The sequence below is a fragment of the Rousettus aegyptiacus genome, unplaced genomic scaffold, assembly GCF_014176215.1.
Source record: "Rousettus aegyptiacus isolate mRouAeg1 unplaced genomic scaffold, mRouAeg1.p scaffold_m13_p_17, whole genome shotgun sequence".
NCBI classification, from domain to species: Eukaryota; Metazoa; Chordata; class Mammalia; order Chiroptera; family Pteropodidae; genus Rousettus; species Rousettus aegyptiacus.
This window is the reverse complement of record NW_023416292.1, coordinates 24,833,749-24,851,511: the sequence shown is the minus strand read 5'-3', so window position 1 is coordinate 24,851,511 and position 17,763 is coordinate 24,833,749. Positions and strand designations below refer to the sequence as shown.

Here is a 17,763-nt window from a genome sequence, read left to right as displayed (position 1 = left end):
TGGGAGGAGTGGGGGCAGGAGGAGCAGGGCCGGCCCGGGCCCTCCACGGCCTGCAGCAGCGGGTGGGTCGCGCGGGTCAGGCCTCGGTGCCTCGGCTCCCTCAGCCTGTCCAGTGGTGTGGCCTCCCCTGGCCCCCGCCTCTCAGCAGAACCTTTCCCAGCTGGGTGGCAAAACCTGGCACGTGACCAGCGCGGGTCACGGTGAACAAAAAACCCGAGGCCCCGAGCTTCGGTGTCCTCGGTCCCGATGGGTGGGGAGGGGCCACCCCTCCTCTTCCGGGCACACGTACGCTTACACGGACCTCCAGGTGCAGACAGGATGGCTTTGCTGTGCGGCCTCAGGGCCTGGCGGTGACCTCTCAGGGGCCTTCATCCCCAGTCCGGCCCCTGCACACTCAGCCCCTCACCGCATGTGGCTACTTCCGCCCCAGGTCTCCCTTACCATGTCCCTAGAGCAGGTCTGGGCGGGGTCCTATCCCAGGGGCGCAGGTAGGTGGCAAGCTGCGGCTCCACCCAGGGTGCGAAGCTGCCACGCCCAGGCCCGGGCCTGTCAGCGACCAGGGACAGGCAGGGGTCGCTGGACCCGAGGGGCAGCTGCCTCCACAGCTCTGCATGGTGGCAGGGGGACTGCATGCCATCCGCCCCCCTCTGGTGCCCCGGTTGCCCCCCAGCAGAGGCTCGAAAGGAAAAGCCGGAGGCCGAGCAGGCTCCTGCTCCCCAAAGGACGTACGGGTCCCGGGAGCCAGCCACACACTCAGCCCTCACCGGCTCTCCGAAGGCCCTGTCGCTGGCCGGGTCCTGTCGCCGCCAAGCCTGCTCACCTGCGAGACACCCAACCTGCCTAACCTGTCTGACGTCACGGTCTCTCCACCCACCTGGGCCCCAGGTCCCGCGCCTGCCCTTCCTGTTCTCCGCTTCCGTCTGGCTCCCCACAGCAGTGCCACCTGCCCGAGCCCAGCGCCCAGGCCGCGCCGGCCCTGCCCACCTCCACCCCCGGGCTGCGGGAGCCTCTCCGCCCCCGATGAGAGGACGGGTGGGTCTGGGTCTCTTGAGAGCTGCGGGTTGAGGGCAGCGAGCCAGCACATAGGCCCGGCACCTCTGTCCTCGAAGACACTTGCACCCTCCATGCAGAGCCGAGATGGGGAACAGAGCCGAGGAGGATTATAACTTTGTCTTCAAGGGTGAGTGGGGTTCACCCAAGGGGAACCTGGGAGAGACCCCGGGAGGCACCGGCTGCCCAGAGGCCCCTCCTGGGTTTCTTTCAGTCTTACCGAGACCGCCCCAGGGCTCGTCATTGGGGTGGGAAGGCTAGCTGCGGGCACGGGAGGGTCTGGTTTCTGGACAGGAGCCGGGGTGGCCGAGTGCCCTACGCTGGCACACGCGGGTGCCGCTAGCTCCCTAGCAGTGCCGGGTCAGGGTCCTCGGCCCGTCCCCTGCGGGGGGCCACATCCCCGGGGACAGCCGCACTGCAGCACTGGAGACGGAGGTCGGACTTCAGAGAGGAGGGGGAGCGAGCAGACGCAAGAGGAAAGAGGTCATTTTTCCGGGCAGTGTATGCGTGGAAACGGAGAGAAAGGAGAGGTCGTCCTGTGCTGGGGCCGGGCAAAGACGCAGGGAAGGCGGAACCCCCCGGGAGAGTCGGCTAGAACCCGAGGACTGCCAGGGCCGCGCCGCGCCTGCCAGGGCCAGGCCGCGTCTGTCTGTCCGTCCCTTGGCGGGCGGACCCCTCGGCCCAGGCACTGTCTTCAGCGTGGACGTGCGCCCGCACCTCTCCTGCTCTCAATCCAGCCCCTGCGTGGCCCACCATGGTGCCCAGCCGCCCACGCCACCCCCGCCTGCACACCTCCTTCCGGACAGGGTGGACCAGACAGGGTGGACCGGCAAAGCTGATTCCCTCTGCAGCCACCCCGCCCCGCTGCCTCTCCCAGACTCTGCCCCGCCCTCACCTGGGCCTCCCAGGTGACCTCTCAGGCATTGGGGAACCTGCGCTCCCCGCGGCTTTCCCAGGAAGGGAGCTGGGGCAGGGTTGGCCACAGTGGGGGGCGGCAGTGCTGTGAGTAACCGTGGCTCACTGAGCCCCCGCGATGTGCCCGCCACCCGCTCGTCAATCACCACCAAGGCCACCTTCCGTTTTGAAAGCACGTGGTCAGGAGCCAGGCCGAGTTCAGCTTCAGCCCCGCCACTTACTGCCGATTACAGGCCGGGGTCTCCAGAGAAGGCATTCGGGGTGCGAGAGGTTTCTACGGACCAGCACCAGTGACAGCAGGGGGCGGAAACAGGGCCGGGCAGAGAGGGAGTCGAGATGCAAGGCAGGGTGGCAGAGCCTCGGCCGGGGGCGGGAGCCCTGTGCCCCCCGTCCCCTTGCTGGGGTGCTAGATGCAGGCCGCCCAGGGCAGCTGCGAGCTCAGGTGAGGCTGCTCTCCGCCCCAGAGGCAGATGCTGAAGCAGCGGACAGCCGGAGGCTGCTGACCGCGCTCCCAGCGGCCCGGGCGGACCCCACCTGGCATGCCTGGGCAGCACTCGGGCGTACGACGCTCGGCTATCTGCGCTGCCTCGCTCCGGTCATTCAGCCCCCCGGGGCCTCTTGTCCTCGTCTGTGAAAAGGCGACAACGATGATGATGATGATGATGATGATGATGACGATGACGACGACGATGATGGTGATGGTACTCGCTTGCGGCTCTGCCGTGAGGGTTAAAGGAGTCGATGTGTGTAAAACCTTCAGGAGACCGAGTCAGCACGGCCAGCGTCTCCACGTCATGGCCGAGGACGATGGAGAGGGAGCAGCTTCCAAAAGCTCACGAAGGCAGCGCAAACCCAAGTCTGTCTGATGGCAAAGCCCTGAGCACCTGTGGGGCCCACGGATGGGGTCAGGCACCCACCCGCGGGGAGGGATGAGTGGGGATGTGTTTCGGTAGGGGAGAGGCAGGAACACACCCACACGGCTCCCTCCCTTACACAGACAAGGAAACCGAGACCCAGAGAAGATGAGCCACTTGCTCGAGGCCACAAAGCCAGCAGAGGCTGAGAAGGGATCAGAGCCCAGAACACGGGGCTCCCAGTCGCGGGCACCCGCCTGCCTTTCCAGAAGCCCTGGGTGGCCTCCTGTAATCCTGGGCACCCAGCTCAGGGCCGGTCGAGTCTGTGGGTCACAGGTACAGCAGCCCAGCCCTCCCGCAGCGGGTCAGGCTGGCGCTGGACCTGCCCTCTGGTTCCAAGGCTCTCTGCGGCCCTCCTGGTGGCCCACTGTTCCTGCAAAGTCAAAGGGAAGGGCACTGGCCCACCAGCAGGCCATGACGGCCACAGTGCCGCACACTCGGCGAATCCTGGGCCCTGTGTCTCTCCTCTTTGCAGCGACCCACGAGACAGGTTCTATTGGTGTTCCCATTTTTTTTGTAAGAAAAAGGTCAGAGTGTAAATCACTTGCCGAAGGACACACAGGTGGTCTAAGGCCCAGCCCTTGGTCTCAGCTGGGGAAGACTGCGTCTCCTTGGGGACAAGCGGGTCCTAACTTCACACACTGCCCGCCATTCCTCCCCACCAAGGCGAGCCATCTGCCAAACTTCTCCCCGCCCACACTTCTGTTCACATCCCCGCGGCTCCCGTGCAGACGCACACCAGCCTCCCACGTGCACGCATGCAAACATGCATGTGCTCACCGCCCTGCTCCAGGGAGCGGCACCCTCCCCCAGACCGACACCCTGCCCACGGCCACGCCCCCGCTGCCCTGGCCGCTCAGATCCACCAGCACCGTCGCCAGCGTCCAGCCCGGAGAACTCCAGCCTTGTCTCAGCAGACAGGGCCAGAGCTCTCGGCCCCTCGGTCCGATGGCCCATCACGTGGGGCTGCAGACCCCAGTCTCTGACCGGAGCTCCGGTGGCCTTAGCCTCCTGACCCCCGCCCCTGCGGGCGCGCAGACCCCCGGCTGCGGGGGTGGGGGCTGGCGGCTCCGCCCAGCTCAGCCCGGCCTCTCCACCCCTCCAGTGGTGCTGATTGGCGAGTCGGGCGTGGGGAAGACCAACCTGCTGTCCCGGTTCACGCGCAACGAGTTCAGCCACGACAGCCGCACCACCATCGGCGTCGAGTTCTCCACCCGCACCGTCATGCTGGGCACCGCCGCCGTCAAGGCCCAGATCTGGGACACGGCCGGCCTGGAGCGGTACCGAGCCATCACCTCGGCGTGAGCCCGGGCCGGGGGCTGGCTGGGGCGTGGGGTGCTGGGGAAGTCAGGGGCCGCTCTGGGGGCGAGGCGGAGCTTGGCGGGGCCCCCAGCCGCAGCATGCTGGGCGCCCCAGCCCCTGAGAAGGCACAGACTGCCAGCCACAGGTCCTGGGCTTGGACCAAGAGTCACTGCAGCACAGCCTTTGCCCTGTGCCGAGGACGATACAGGCACTTTGCAGTGAGTGTTTTAGGAGCTCCTCCAGGTCCCATGGGAGTGAGGTGCAGTCGTCCACCCCTGTTTAAATACAAGAGGCTGGAGGCTTCGTGGGGGCTGGGATGGGGCAGGCCCGGGCCGGGGAGCCCCCTCGCTCCTGCCCAGTGCTTTGCACTAAGGTGGAGGGCTGGCCCCTCGGACAAGGACTCAGAGGACACACAGGAAGTTAGGCCTCCTGACACCACGGGCAGAGCGGCTCCCGGTCGGTGGGAGGCCGCGTGTGGGAAGGGCGGTCTGTGAGCCCGTGGCCGGGGCGGGAGGCAGGAGGCAGGGCTTTGCTCACACACACTCGTCACTCTTGGGCTGGTCACCGGCCCTCTTACGAGCCACAGCTGACCTCTCGGTACGACGGGAGTGGTTAAGAAGCTGCATAGAACCCCGGGAGGGGCTGGATGCTTGCAGGATGCGGCAGGGGGTCATGTCAGGGAAAGATGTCCTCCAGAGAGAAGAGGCCGCTGAGGGCCATGGACCTGGGGAGATCTGGGACTCGGGGACATCCGGGAGGCCCAGGGCCCAGAGCCCAGGTGCGCGCTGGCAAATGGTGGGGGCTGAGGAGGCAGAGGGACAGCAGGGGAGGAGGGAGCCTGCAGTTTCCGAGCAGGGCGGGGGGCCATGAGGCTCCTAGACCAGGGCTCCAGAAGGTTCTCGGAGCCCGGCGCCGGCCCTGTCTGGGTCTGGCTCCCTGGGTCCATGTCCCTGGGCCTGATCGCTGGGACGTGCCCTGGCTCTCTGGCTTGAGGGCCCTGACCTTGCCTCTGCCCACACAGGTACTACCGCGGCGCAGTGGGGGCCCTCCTGGTGTTCGACCTGACCAAGCACCAGACCTACTCCGTGGTGGAGCGCTGGCTGAAGGAGCTGTATGACCACGCTGAGGCCACCATCGTGGTCATGCTCGTGGGCAACAAGAGCGACCTCAGCCAGGCCCGGGAGGTGCCCACTGACGAGGCCCGCATGTTCGCCGGTGAGCCCCGCGGCGGCCTGAGCCCTCCGCCCGCCCCCGCCCCCGCGCCCCGGTGTCCCTCATGATGCCCCGCCACTTGCCCTGAGAGTGTCGTTATGGGCAACTATTTACACTTGAGTTAAGACAGCCCCGCACTGCAGCGCTCAGAGACCCTCAGCGTGGGGGGCTCTCCTCGCCACCTGCGCCGCACCGTCGTCACACCTGCCCCCGGGGTCCTCCGCGGTTTGGAGGCACCAAGAGCAGCGTTTGCGCGCAGGCGCCCGAGCCCCACGGCCCCGCCCCGCGAGGCCCGGCCAGTTACCAGGCACAGGACGCCCATCAAGTTGTTTTTCATTCTTACTGCATTTCTACGTATTCAGGCCTGCCGCACAGGTCGTTCTGAGAACCGAGGGGGCAACACGGGCCAGGGGTTAGCACTCAGTCAACGTGAAGCAAATATTATTATGATTGTCTCTGACCCCACAGCTAACGTGGGTTTCCTTTCCTGTCAGAAAACAACGGGCTGCTGTTCCTGGAGACCTCGGCCCTGGACTCCACCAACGTGGAGCTGGCCTTCGAGACTGTCCTCAAAGGTTAGAGCCTAGCTCCGCCCGGCACCCCGTCCCATCCCCAAAGCTTCCAGAGGCTTCCATGGGTGGTGGGAGGAAGGCGGACACCCAGCCCTCTCTGCCCTCTGGCTCCTCAGCCCTCCTAGGGGCCCCCAGCCTCCCCCTCAGGCCTCCCCACAGCACCCCCCCCCCCCAGCCTGGAGCTTAGGAACCAGGTGACCAAGACTCAGTCCCACTACGCTCAGGTGAGTAGAAGGGACTCAACTCCACTTCCTTCTGGCAAAAGCTCTTGGAAGCGTGACCCCCCCCCCCACCCCCAGCTCTCAGAAAGGGACACGTGGTGCATGCGTGGGAGCGTGGGCTCCAGACCTCCCCTGACCTGACCGCTGCCCCCCGCCCACGCAGAGGTGTTTGCCAAGGTGTCCAAGCAGAGGCAGGGCAGCGCGCGGACCAGCGTCATCACCGTGGGCAGCGCCCAGGCGGGGCAGGAGCCTGGCCCTGGGGAGAAGAAGGCCTGCTGCATCAGCCTCTGACCTTAGCTCGTGCCAGCCGTGCCCCCCAACCCCGGCCGGCCCCTGCCCTGCGGCTCCCCATGTCGCATGCGCCCCCAACGGAGCTCTAGGTCTCCAGGCCCCGCCCACGTGTCGTCCGCCACCCCCCACAGACCAGGGCCCTGAATAAAGCTGTTTTGTATCAACGCCTGGCTGTCCGGCTGCCTCCTATGTGTGCCTCCCCTTCAACTCCCGGCCCTCCTCCGAGTCCCCGGCCCCCTCCCCCTCCCCCTCCCCCACCGCCCCCACCGCCCCCCCCAGGGCCAGCTGCCTCTGGAGTCCTGCGGTCTGGAGCCGGTGCCAAGGGGGTGGGAGGTGCGCGCCCTTCCCTCTGCCAGCCCCCGGTGCAGGTGGGGGAGGAGGACGGCATGGCAGAGGGGCTATCGGGAGGGTGAGACAAAGGAACCCATCGCGGGCACCATCTGCTGCCCAGGGCCCCGGTGCCAAGAACTGAGGTCACGCCAACGCCAGGGGTGAGGGGAGGAGGCAGCAGGGAGACGGCAGGGCGAAGGGGAGTGGGGGCCAGCCCCGTTTGTGGGGTGCGTGCTGAGGAAAGACAGGGCTCAGCTTAGGAGGTGGCAGCTGCAGGTCTTCCATCCGGTTTTCCGCCCGACCCCAAAGAAGAGAGGGTGTGGTGTGCGGGGCCAGGTTGACTGGAGCGGAAGGCCTGTTTCTCAGGCTCTGCCCCTTCCCCGCGGGGCCCGGGCAGGGGCCCCAGCCTCGCAGGGCGGAGTGGACAGAGGTCTGACGGTACCCCAAGGAATAGACGGGGGTAAATGGGGAGAAAAGAGGGGACTGGATGCTTGGGTCTCCAGCCAGGAGCAGCGAAGGGCAGGCAGGAGGGGGCAGCCACTTCCCGTGAGGCGGGCAGGGGCCCCCAGAATCGCTGGAGAAGGCCCCCCCTGCAGTCCCCACAGGTAGACAAAAGCCAGAGCCTTAAGTAATAATCCTTTTAATAAAATTAAGTTCTTAATAGCACATTTAATACATTAACCCTCCCCCTTCTTGGTTTCTCTGCATTTTGTGCAACATCACTTTGACTAGATTATTCATGGGTCCGTTTTGTTTCCCGCCTTTATTTTGCTTTTGAACTATTTTTCCTTGGTGGAGTCCTGTGTTCTCACTAGAAGCCTCAAATTAAGTCTGACCACGATCCTACTCTACTTTCTACAGCCGAGAGACCACCCCCTGCCCCAGGGCTGTCTCCACCCACCCCCCCTACCCCACCCGCACCCTCGAGCGGGAAGGAAGCCCCCCCACCCCAGACGCTACCTTCCCAAACTAGCGGGGTTTCTAGGACAAAAAGAGCAGGGGCACTGTTCCTAGGTGCGGCGAGAAGTCGGCTGGGGAGGGAAATGCGTTTGGGGTCTAGGGCCAGGAAGGGCATGACAGTCATTGGTGTCACGGAGCAGGGTCCTCTTGGCAAAAGGAGCCAAGGGGCCCCGCACCCCCTCGGATGGCCTCGAGGGCGGGGCCTGACCTGGCGACAAGCCGGGTTGCTGGAAACATTGATGTCTCACAAGCAAAAGCCAAGCTCCCCAATTTTCCGCGGGGCGAGCGATGAGCTCTCCAAACCGGGGTACAGTGGGTGACCCCTACCTGAACGCTGACAGATGGAGGTGGGCTGAAGCAGAGGGTTAGAGTAGGTTCCCCTAAAGTCCTTCTGCCTCCCCCTGCCCCCGCGCCCCGGGGCCCCTTTTCCCGAGCCTTCAAGGACGGCGTCTCCGCCCCACGCGCCCCCGGGGCGGCAAGTCCTTGGACTTCAACTTCAGTGAGACAACGAACCACTTTGCAAAGCTGTAACGCGCAGCTTTTAAGGAACGATCGAGATTGTTGCTCCTGTCGCTCGTTGCCCAAAGCTAAGTGGAATGCTGGGTGGGAACAGGGACGCGGGGGTGGGGGGGGGGCCTCTGTCCCCTCGGAGTTCTGAGAAGGTGGGAAGTGCGTGCGTCTGTCTGCGGAGTGACCTACCAGGCTTTTGAACCAACCTGCAGCGGAGGGGGGTGAGGTCACACGCCAAGGGCGACCTCGCTTGGGCCCGGGAGGGTGGGGGCTGGGCAGTCTCCACCCTCCAGACTGCCCCCAGGTGCTGGGGCGCGGAGCAGGGTCACCCTCCCCTGCTGCCCCCACCTGGTTGACATGATCCACGCTCGTCCTTTCAAAGACCCTGGGAACCGAGCCCCTCACCGATTTGTCCTACGAGTTCAAACGTCAAGGATTCTCAGAATCAACCCCAGCAGACCGGAAGCTCGCACCCTGGTATCTGAAGATGGGGTGACTCGGACACTTCCCTCTATTTTCCTTTCCTTACTTTTATACATTCTACTGGACCCGAGGGTCCGCAATGCTACTAAACTTTAAGCTATCTGAATATCATCTACTAAGTAACTAGTAATTCTTTCTCTTTTTCTCTAGGATTATATGAAATAAATTTGAATTATTATTATTAATAATTATTTTGTAGTATTATTTTCTTTTAAACCCCTCGGTTTCTTTTTCTTCTCTCTCGTTTTTGGTTAAAAAAATTTTTTTTCTCTTAAATCTCACACCTCTCTGAGGGTCCCATAGGCCTGCTGGGCCTGCTCTGGACGCCTCCTCCCCATTGGCCCAGGGACAGGGCCGTTGAAGGGGGGCCGGCACCCCAGGCCCTCAGTCCTCTAGCTTCTTCCTTTCTTGTTAATCCCTTTCTTTGTTTGGCTCTGCCGGCCGCCCCGAGGGGGAGGGGAGAGGGGACGGAGCCCGTGGAGTGAAACCCAATCCACTTGCTCCAGGGGGACACGTTCCCCCAGCCCCGGTCTCTGCCATCCGTCCCAGGATGCCCCCCCCAAGAGCAAATGACATTCCTCCCCAAAAAAAAGTGGGGGGAAAAAGGAACGTAAACCCGAACATATATTAAAAACACTTTTTTAAGATTTAACTCTGAATACAAATGTATTTTTTTCTTCTCTCCCTACATATATTCTAAACCTTCTAAATTTTTTTATTTTTTTTTAAGGATCACTTTATCATAAAATAAAATATCCTTTTCATATAATAAATTACCTAATAAAAAGTCTTTTTTTTTTTCATATTAGCCCAGGTTCTTTGCTACATTTATACGGTAATAAACACCTTTATTAAAATAGAATATTAAATTATAAAGAACTGTTTTTTCTTTTTTTGCTATTTGTTTTCTCTCCTCTGCGTTGGTCGCCCGTCTCACTCCCTCACGCGCTTTCTCTCCTCTACTTTGTCTCTCACTATGTGTATTTCGCATTTGTTTCTAGGTTTGGCTCGATCAGTAAGGGTGAGATTGAATTTCCTGAGCCCCCTAGTGAATGTAACAGTCTTCCGCCTTTGTGGGTAAGGAGCGGAGAGGGGGAGGGGGGTCGACAGACGGACATCCCACCCCACCCCACCCCCCACCCCGGGCGACAGAGGGTGCCCATTTTGGTTTGGTTTCTATTGTACAGACATCTCAGGATGGCTCACATCTGCGGGGAGGAGGGAAGTTGTCACAGGCCACTCTTCCTGGCCGTGACCTTCCTCTCCTCTCCCAAGCTGGTGGTCTGGAGGGAAGGCCGAGAGGTGAGTTCATTCACAACAGGAGGAAGGAGAGGAGGAAGTCCCCTCTGTACCCCCATCCCTGCACCCCCTCTCCACCCAGGAAGAATGGGACTCCAGAGCTTAGGTGCTCGGGAGCTCACCTACAACAGTCCCACCCCATTATTTACAAGAATCTCTGGGGACCCCCCATCCCCCACCCTCTCCTGGCCCGGCCCGCAGAACCAGGAGGGTGGGAGGCTGGTGGCTACTGAGCGGTAGGGAAGCAGCAAAGGGGCCTGAGGCCTGTGACAGCTGTGACTCCCCACAGGCTCCGGGGCCCCAGTCCTGCTTGGCCTTGGACTGACCCCTCTCCGAAGATGTGGCTTCTCTCAACCACAACAGGTAGGAAAGACTTCATGACTTGCTCTCACTAAGGGTTGGGGTCAGGTCCAGGAAGGGGCACGGGGAGGGGGCCCCACAACCTCTCCTGCTCCCTGAAACAGCAGACCCACGGTCTGGCTCTGACCTGCCCACTGCTGGGACATCCAGCATGGGGGCTGCTCCCTAAATGTAATGCCCAGAGACAGCAAAGGTGGCGGGGAGGCCCTTCTGTACCCCAGTATTAGTCCCCTCCTCAAATATTCGCTGAGAACAGGGATACATTCCATGAAGAATTTGAGGTGTTTCTTTGGAGGAGTAGGGGAGAGGGCCTCCAGGTGCCAGTAAAGGAATTAGGGCGACCACCAAAATGTCCTCTCTACGACTTCCCCCGAGGATGGTGTCCCCAAAGCTGGGCTGGAAGGGGCAGGAAAGAGAAGGGAAGACAGAGCTGGAGCGATAGCCACCAAGGGACGGCCCGAGGGGCCTGGGGGACGAACAGTCGCAGGGCGAGCCCGCAGGGGGCAGAGGGAGCCCCTCCAGCCCAGCTTTGTAAGGACAGACAGGTCTGAGCCCTTTATTGATCGACTCACTCCCCCCTCCCCCCCACAATCGATGTAGGCTTCTGAAAGGGCCCCAAGCCTCTCCCACTGCTGGAAACCCGGGAGGAGATTCCACCATGTCGGGAGGTGGGTGGTCAGGACCAGCGGGCCTGGGGATGGGAAGAGCACCTCTGGGTGGGGATGGCCATTCTCCCCTCCCCCCCCCCGTGCGACACAGACTGGGAGGGGAACAGAGGGGGGTCGGGACCTTTAGCTGCCACCTCTGGCATAATAAAAGTTCCTTTTAGCTGCTTGCGGACTGAAGGGTTTGTTGAGGTATCAGAGTTGTAACTCTAGTCAATTTCCGGTCCGGCCCCCTCCCAACCTTTCCAGGACAGGGTGACCAGAGGCTCTGAAAGTGGCCCACCCTCCAGCCACCATCGCCCCCCCCCCCCAACGAGCGAGTATCTCTAAGCACCTTGCCCCTCAAATGACTGGTTCCCAAAAGGCCCTAGTGGAAGAGAGATGGGGCGGGCCCGGGGCGGGGCCCCAGGAGGCACGGGGGGCGGGGGGCTTAGGAGAATATTCGGATGGCTTGCGTGGCTGTGATGTGGCAGACAGGACACTCCGGGTCCGTCCTCTCGCAGATGCGAACTGCACACTCCATGCAGAACAGGTTGTGGCCGCAGGGCACCAGGGCGGCAGTCACTTCGCTCTCGAAGCACACCATGCAGTCCCGCCCGCCGCCGGGGCTCCGCAGGCCGCCCCCCCCAAGTTTGGAGAAGCCCTGGAGCGGCTCTCCCGGCGGGCGTCTCGGGAGTCCGGCCAGCTCGGAGGAGGCAGCCGGAGAGCGGTGCGCTCCCGGCGGCCCGGCGCGCGCCTTGGAGGCCGAGGAGGAGGAGAAGAGCACGGAGGTGGGCGTGGCGTTCTCCTGGCCCGCCCAGAGCGGGGGGCTGGTCTCGGCCACCCCGTAGTACACGTCCTGCTTGCCCACGCCGTAGCCCGGAAACAGGTACCCGCCGTAGCCAAAGTCCCCGCCCTGCTCGCCCAGGCGCGGGGCCTCGAAGCCGGAGTCCACCGCGCACTCGCCGATGCAGCCCAGGCTGTTCTGCCGGAAGGTGGAGAGCGGCTTGCAGCCGGGCGGGTGCACCCGCCAGGCCTCCGAGTAGCGGCTGTCCAGCGCGGTGTCGGGGCTCCCCGCCAGGAAGTCGTTCTCGTTGTTGTACTCCAGGATCTTGCCCGTGCGCACCGCGATGTGCGTCTCGATCTCCTCGCGCGCGCGCTCCACGTTGCCCGGGGCGCCCGTGATCTCGAACACCGGGTCGCGGTCGCGGCTTGGCGTGATGATGTACGTGTTGGTCTGCTGCTGGATGCGCTTGATGGTTGCCCCCTTGGGGCCCACCACCAGCCCCACCACGCGGTAGGGCACCCGCACGCGAATGGTCACCTGGCCCGGCAGGGCGGGCGCCACGCCGAAGGCGGCGCCCGACTTGTTGCGCGACGCGCGAATCATGGAGAAGTGCTCCGCGGCGGAGATGATCTCCCGTCGCGCTGTGGCCACGTCCTCCCGCCGCCCGGTCACCATGAAGACTGGCTCCTCGCCCCGCACCGGGGTCTTGATGTACGTGTTGGTCTTGGCCCTCAGAGCCTTAATCTTGCATCCTGGGATAGGTAGGGAAGCGGGGAGAAAGGAAACTCACCAGGAGAGAAGGCGTTGCGGGGGACCAGTAAACTCCTGATCCTTGTTCAAACACCCCGCCAGCCAGCGCAGGAACCTCGGCCGGAACCTCTCCGAGGACCCTCTGAACCCCGCCCCCAAACACCCAGACGTGAGCAATCCACTCATCGGATCTCGGATCTCCCGAAAGTCTCTGCCAGAGATTTCAAACTGTACCAACTTTCCCCGGAATTCCATTCAGGACCCTCCAAGTTCATTCAGTCCTTGAAACGCGGAAATAATCGCCGCACCTCCCAGAGGAGCTGCCGACCTCAGAGGCACGCACCAGTTCCTCCTCAACCACGTGCGGGTCCCTCAATTTCTTGGACTCCTGGCTACTCACAAACTTCCAGATCACTCCACCATGCCCCCATCTGTCACTGACCGCGATCTTTCCACGGACCCCATTGCACCGAATAACCCGATAATCTACTCTTCATTTGACCTCCATTCACTGAAATTGTCCTCCAACCTACTCAGGGACCACCGACCCCCACCGGCTCTAGGACCCCCCACGGCTTCCGCTCAGAGGTTCACAGCAACTTTGCAGCAACAGTGGAGTGTCAGAGATTGAGAAGGGGCTAAGGACCAGTTTCAAGAGGGACAAGAGGAGCATGAAGATGAAGATAATGACGTGCGAGGAGCAGCACTGGCCCATGGACACTCCTGTCGCCCTGTCCCCTGGGGGCGGGGGGGGGGGCAGAGAGGGGCTGGGGGCCAAGCGGGGTGAGGGAGGAGGTATTCTGGGCCCATACTCCCCTTTGAAGTAGGAGTGGGTTAAAGCTGGAGGTTGGGGAGAGGCTCGGGGAGAAAGAAGAAAGCCGAGACAAAGAGACAAAGAAAGAGGGAGAAGGGGAAAGAGCGAGGGAGGGGGCGGCCGCCCCGTCTCCAAAGGCTGTAGCCCTCGCGGCTCACTGGGCCAGCCTCTCGGTCTCTCAGGCTCCCTGCCCCTGCCCCGGGCTTCACACGGAGGCTCACACGCTTTCTCGAGGTACACGTGCCACACGCGTGTGAGTTTGCACACACGGGCCCGAGAGCCATGATGGTCCATGTGCCTTTCTCTAAACAATACTCGCAGGGCGCTTTCGTGCACCCCACGCTCAGGCGGATTTCCTTCGCGACCTTTCCTCCCGCGACTCCCCCCCTCCCCTCCCCCTCCGCACAGACAGCACCTTCCCACTCGCCATGAAACTCCCGCCCACCCCACTGGCAAAGGGACTCGTCCACCCACCCGCCCCATACACACCCGGCCATCCCCTTCCTCACCCCCCACCACGCTCTCCATCCTTCCAAAACCAAGCCCGTGGTCCTAGATTTCTGCCTCTGCCCCAGCCCTCCAACCACAGGCCTGAGGCAAGCTCATTTTTTTCTCCTTCCTCCACTCCAGATGGCTTCTTCTCTAATCCTGGCGGAGGGGCGGGTGGGCCGGTCCAGTGGGTTGGGGGCAGCTCTCCTCACCTCTGAGACCTCGGGAAGGGAAATTTGCTCCTCCCTTTTGTCCACAGACCTCTTGGCAGGTGAGAAGTCCTACCTGTTGTCACGCTCACGCCCGCTTTACCGCCAGTCAATGCCTGTCTGTCTGGGAGGCCTGAAGTGGGCAGGAACCGTGGGGTCCTTCCTCCCACACCTTCTGTTCCCGTGGCACCTCCCAGGCGCCTGGCTTCTGGCTCTAAGTTTGGGGCCCGCAAACTTAAGTGAGGGCCCGGTGCCCTTGGGGGTTGGGGTTGGAGGGAGGACAGGCCAGGGCCGCGTCACCGGCAGTGGGCCTCGCCCTGGGTTTCACAAGCCCGAAGAAGCATCTCTTGAAGGGCAGACCCACTGGGCTTCACCTTCCTAGAGGTCAAACAGAGGAGCACGACACTGCAGCAGAAGCGAGGTCAGACGGGAGGGAGGACTTCCGGATACCTACGGACTGGGGGGAGCTTGTCCTCTCCGAGCGGGGGAACCCCCCTACTTCTACGAGACAGGCCCATCTGATGCGGAGGCAGGATGGGAAGGAATGAGTCCGTGAAATTCCGGGGCCTCCGAACACCAACCCCCACACACGGGAGAAGCATCAGCGTCCCCACCCAACCCCAGGGCTCTGGGTCCCTAGTTCCTGGCGACCAGAGGAAATCTAACTTTTTAAATCAGACATCTCAAGAGATGGAGTGCCCCGGGGGAACGGGGGCTGAGCAGGCCAGCGGCGCCTTCCCCTCCTCCATTCTGGATGTCCCTGCAAAATCCCCCCAACCCCCAGCACTCCTGGGGGGACGAGGTGGGAGAAGGGGTGGGGCCCCCCGGCTCCCCTCTCCCTCGCCGCGCTGGCCGCCTCCCGCACTCCCGGCCGGATCGCGGCTCCCATTGTTCCCGCGGTGGGACAGCTCCTCCTCTGCTCCTCCCCCACCCCACCTCCCCAGCCCAGCCCCCTGGCAATTTCCAAATCCCGCCCCCACTCCCCTTTGGGAAACTGGGAGAGGGAAGGGTCCCCACGATCCCGTCTGCTCGGTCTGGACCCTCACCAACACTCCCACCCCCATTCGCCCAGGGATGCTGGGCAGAGGGTGTGGTATCAGTCAGACTACGCTGGATGAATTCTACACCCCTCCCCAAACGCGCCGAGACACACACACGCCTTGCACCAAATCTCCAGGTGAAGGTCTGTCACCCCACCCAGCATGCCCCTCCCACCCTGTCCTACTCTCTGACTACCCCAGAACCCTCTCCAGGCCTCTGGCCCCTGGCCGTGGCCAGACCAGAACAAAAGCCTGAGGAGGAGGAGGAGAGGTCCCCCCAGGACGTGGCACTTCGTTGGGGGCACCCGTCTCCAAACCCCACAGACCGTGCAACTTCGGTGTGTGGGTGACCGCAGGATTCCCTCCTCCCTGGGGCCCCCTCCCCACCTCTCCCCCAGGCTGGGACCCTCCCATGAGCCACACCCCCTTCCATTCCTACACTCAGCCCAACAAAGAGACAGATACTCAGTCTGGCTCCCTGGCCAGGTCTCCCCCAAAGTCTGCAACTCCAGGCGGCTGGGGGTCCTAGGGGTACCCGCTCCCCAACACACTAGTAAATGCTCCCCAAAGTAGTGGCTTCCGAGAAACTCTTTGCCCATTCTGCCAGTTTTTCTGGCTTCCAGCGGACACCCCCTCAGGACAGCCTCCCTGGATTGGGAGCCGGTCCCTCCCTTTTCGCTCTCTCGGAGAAAGGATATTTCTTTGTCTGAGGGCAGGGCCCTGGGGGAGGAAAGATCTGGAGAACAGTCCCGACCGGGGGTAGCAGGGAACTTTGTGGCACTTGGAAATCAGGGTAGGGGGCGGGTCCCCCTTTGTGGGGAAGGGACACAGCCAGAGGCGGACAAGGAGAGAGGAAATGAACTTTCCGCGCCAGAAGACGGGGGGCCCCGATCCAGCCCCCATTCGCGATCTGGGCGCACGCTTACCTTGCCTGCCCACGATCTCGGCCACGTGCTCGGAGGTGGGCACGGGTACGCACTCGGTGGTGTTGCTGCTGCCCTTCAGACGCAGCTCGGCCTCTTTGTAGAGAGCGCAGAGCTTGGCGTCGCTGGCCCCTTTGGGGGCGGTGGGGGGCTGGGGCGTCTGCGCCGCGGGGGCCGCCGTCGGGGCGGCCGGGGGCGCCGCGGGCGGCGGCGGCGGGGCCGGCTGCGGGGGGGCGGCCGGCTGCGCAGGGGCGCCTCCCCCCCCACCTCCCCCGTCCTCGCCCGCCGTGGGGGCGGGGGGCTCCCCCAAACCCAGGAGGCAGAGTTGATCGAGAGCCAGCTGAAGGGCGCGCTCGTCTTCCAGCAGCCCTCGGTCCTTCGCGCTTCCCCCGAAACATCCTAGTTCTCCAAAGCCCCCATTTCTTTCCATTATTCCAGATACCACTAGACTAGGCATGGCGAAACAAAAGCTGGGGGAGAGAGAGAGAGGGAGAGAGAGAGAGGTGGTGGAAGGGAAAAGAGGAGAGAGGAGGGGAGGGGAGAGGAGAGGAGGGGGTGTGTGGGGAGGGGGGAACAAAGAACTGGGGAGGGGGGAAGAAAGCGAGATAGAAAGATAGACCCTCCCCCTAAGCCCCCCTCCCCAAACACCCTGTAACCCGACTCCCCTCGCCCCAGCCCCCGGGGTGGGGGTGGGGGGAAAGAGAAGCAAAACCAAGAAAGCAGATCTCCTCTCCTCTCCGGGGGTGACGGGGGGCGGGGGGCTGCGGGATCTCTGCCCCCACCCCTCCCGCCTCGGACCCGGGAATCTCTAGACCCCGCCGTCCAGACGCACCCCTTAGGCTCCCGCACCGAGCCCCAGTCCAGGAGCGGCGCTCAGTGGCCCCCAATAGAGCCCAGCCCCTTCCAGCGCTCAAACTCTTTTGTTTTAAATGAACTGGATGGAGCAGCATGGAACTGACGGGAGGGGGGCGCGCCGGGGGCGCCCGGGGCATGCCGGGAGTTGTAGTTTCCCGCGCGCAGGGGCGCGGGGACGAATTCCTTGACCCGAGGAGCGTAGGGATGTGCCTTCGGTCTTCACCCGCGGCTCGGAGGCAAAGCTGGGGGTGGGATGAAAGTCGAGGTCCCTAATTTTTCGTAGGGGCGGGCGCGGGGAGAGGACTCGGCGCACAGAAGCGGAACGGTTGAGAAAAGGCGGAGGGAGCGCGCCCCCCTCCCCAGACGGGCGCCCTCGCCTTCCCGGCTGGTCTCGGGTCCCCCTTTCTCATGGTAATGAGGGGGGACGCGAGGGCGGGAGCGGCCCCGGCTGGGTCGCCGCGGCGCCCCCGCGCCCCTCCGCCCCTCCCCGCCGCGCTCGCTCCCCGCCGCCCCTCCCGCCCTCGCAGAGGCGCCCCGGCGCCCGGCCGCGGGGAGCGGCCCTGCGCTCCGCAGACAAAGCCCGCCGCGATGCGGGGACGACCCGGCTCTGCGCGCCGCGGGGGCCGGGATGGGGCGCCGGGCCGCAGGGGGCGACCCCCAAGCAAAAGGCGGGGTCCCCTCGTCCCCGAGCGGCGAGCCGTCCCCCTTCCTCCCCACCCGCCCCCCGGACTCGGAGAACTCAGAGGCGCCAGCTGGGAGGTGAGTGGGTTCACGGCCTTCTGGTCAGTGGAGGGGAGTCGGGAGGACTGTGGGTGCTGGGATGGGGACGGTGA

General features: G+C 63.6%; 2 protein-coding genes across 3 annotated transcripts; one reads left to right on the top strand and one right to left on the bottom strand.

Annotated features, from left to right (window-relative positions):
• Positions 1-82: 82 nt before the first annotated feature.
• On the top strand, positions 83-6,641 carry RAB25 (RAB25, member RAS oncogene family). Of its 2 annotated transcripts, none has more exons than XM_016166310.2 (5): positions 83-1,180; positions 3,985-4,159; positions 5,203-5,396; positions 5,888-5,968; positions 6,350-6,641. In XM_016166310.2, exons 1-5 carry the CDS (start codon positions 1,138-1,140, stop codon positions 6,475-6,477), a joined length of 621 nt encoding a protein of 206 aa, XP_016021796.1. In that variant the 5' UTR covers positions 83-1,137; the 3' UTR covers positions 6,478-6,641. The 2 variants fall into 2 exon arrangements, with proteins under 2 accessions (XP_016021796.1, XP_016021795.1); XM_016166309.2 differs by having other exon boundaries at positions 3,985-4,180.
• Positions 6,642-10,771: 4,130 nt separating this feature from the next.
• On the bottom strand, positions 10,772-17,328 carry MEX3A (mex-3 RNA binding family member A). The gene is made up of 2 exons (XM_016166316.2): positions 16,079-17,328; positions 10,772-12,602 (listed from the first exon to the last, which is right to left on the bottom strand). The coding sequence occupies exons 1-2, from the start codon at positions 16,530-16,532 to the stop codon at positions 11,515-11,517; spliced, it is 1,542 nt and encodes a 513-aa protein (XP_016021802.2). The 5' UTR covers positions 16,533-17,328; the 3' UTR covers positions 10,772-11,514.
• Positions 17,329-17,763: the final 435 nt, after the last annotated feature.

Coding starts and splice junctions, on each gene's coding strand:
- RAB25 (XM_016166309.2), top strand. CDS start 1,138: ATGGGGAACAGAGCCGAGGAGGATTATAACTTTGTCTTCAAGG. Junction 1,181..3,984: donor TTATAACTTTGTCTTCAAGG/GTGAGTGGGGTT, acceptor CCACCCCTCCAG/TGGTGCTGATTGGCGAGTCG. Junction 5,969..6,349: donor CTTCGAGACTGTCCTCAAAG/GTTAGAGCCTAG, acceptor CCGCCCACGCAG/AGGTGTTTGCCAAGGTGTCC.
- MEX3A (XM_016166316.2), bottom strand. CDS start 16,532: ATGCCTAGTCTAGTGGTATCTGGAATAATGGAAAGAAATGGGGGCTTT. Junction 12,603..16,078: donor CGAGATCGTGGGCAGGCAAG/GTAAGCGTGCGC, acceptor TACCTATCCCAG/GATGCAAGATTAAGGCTCTG.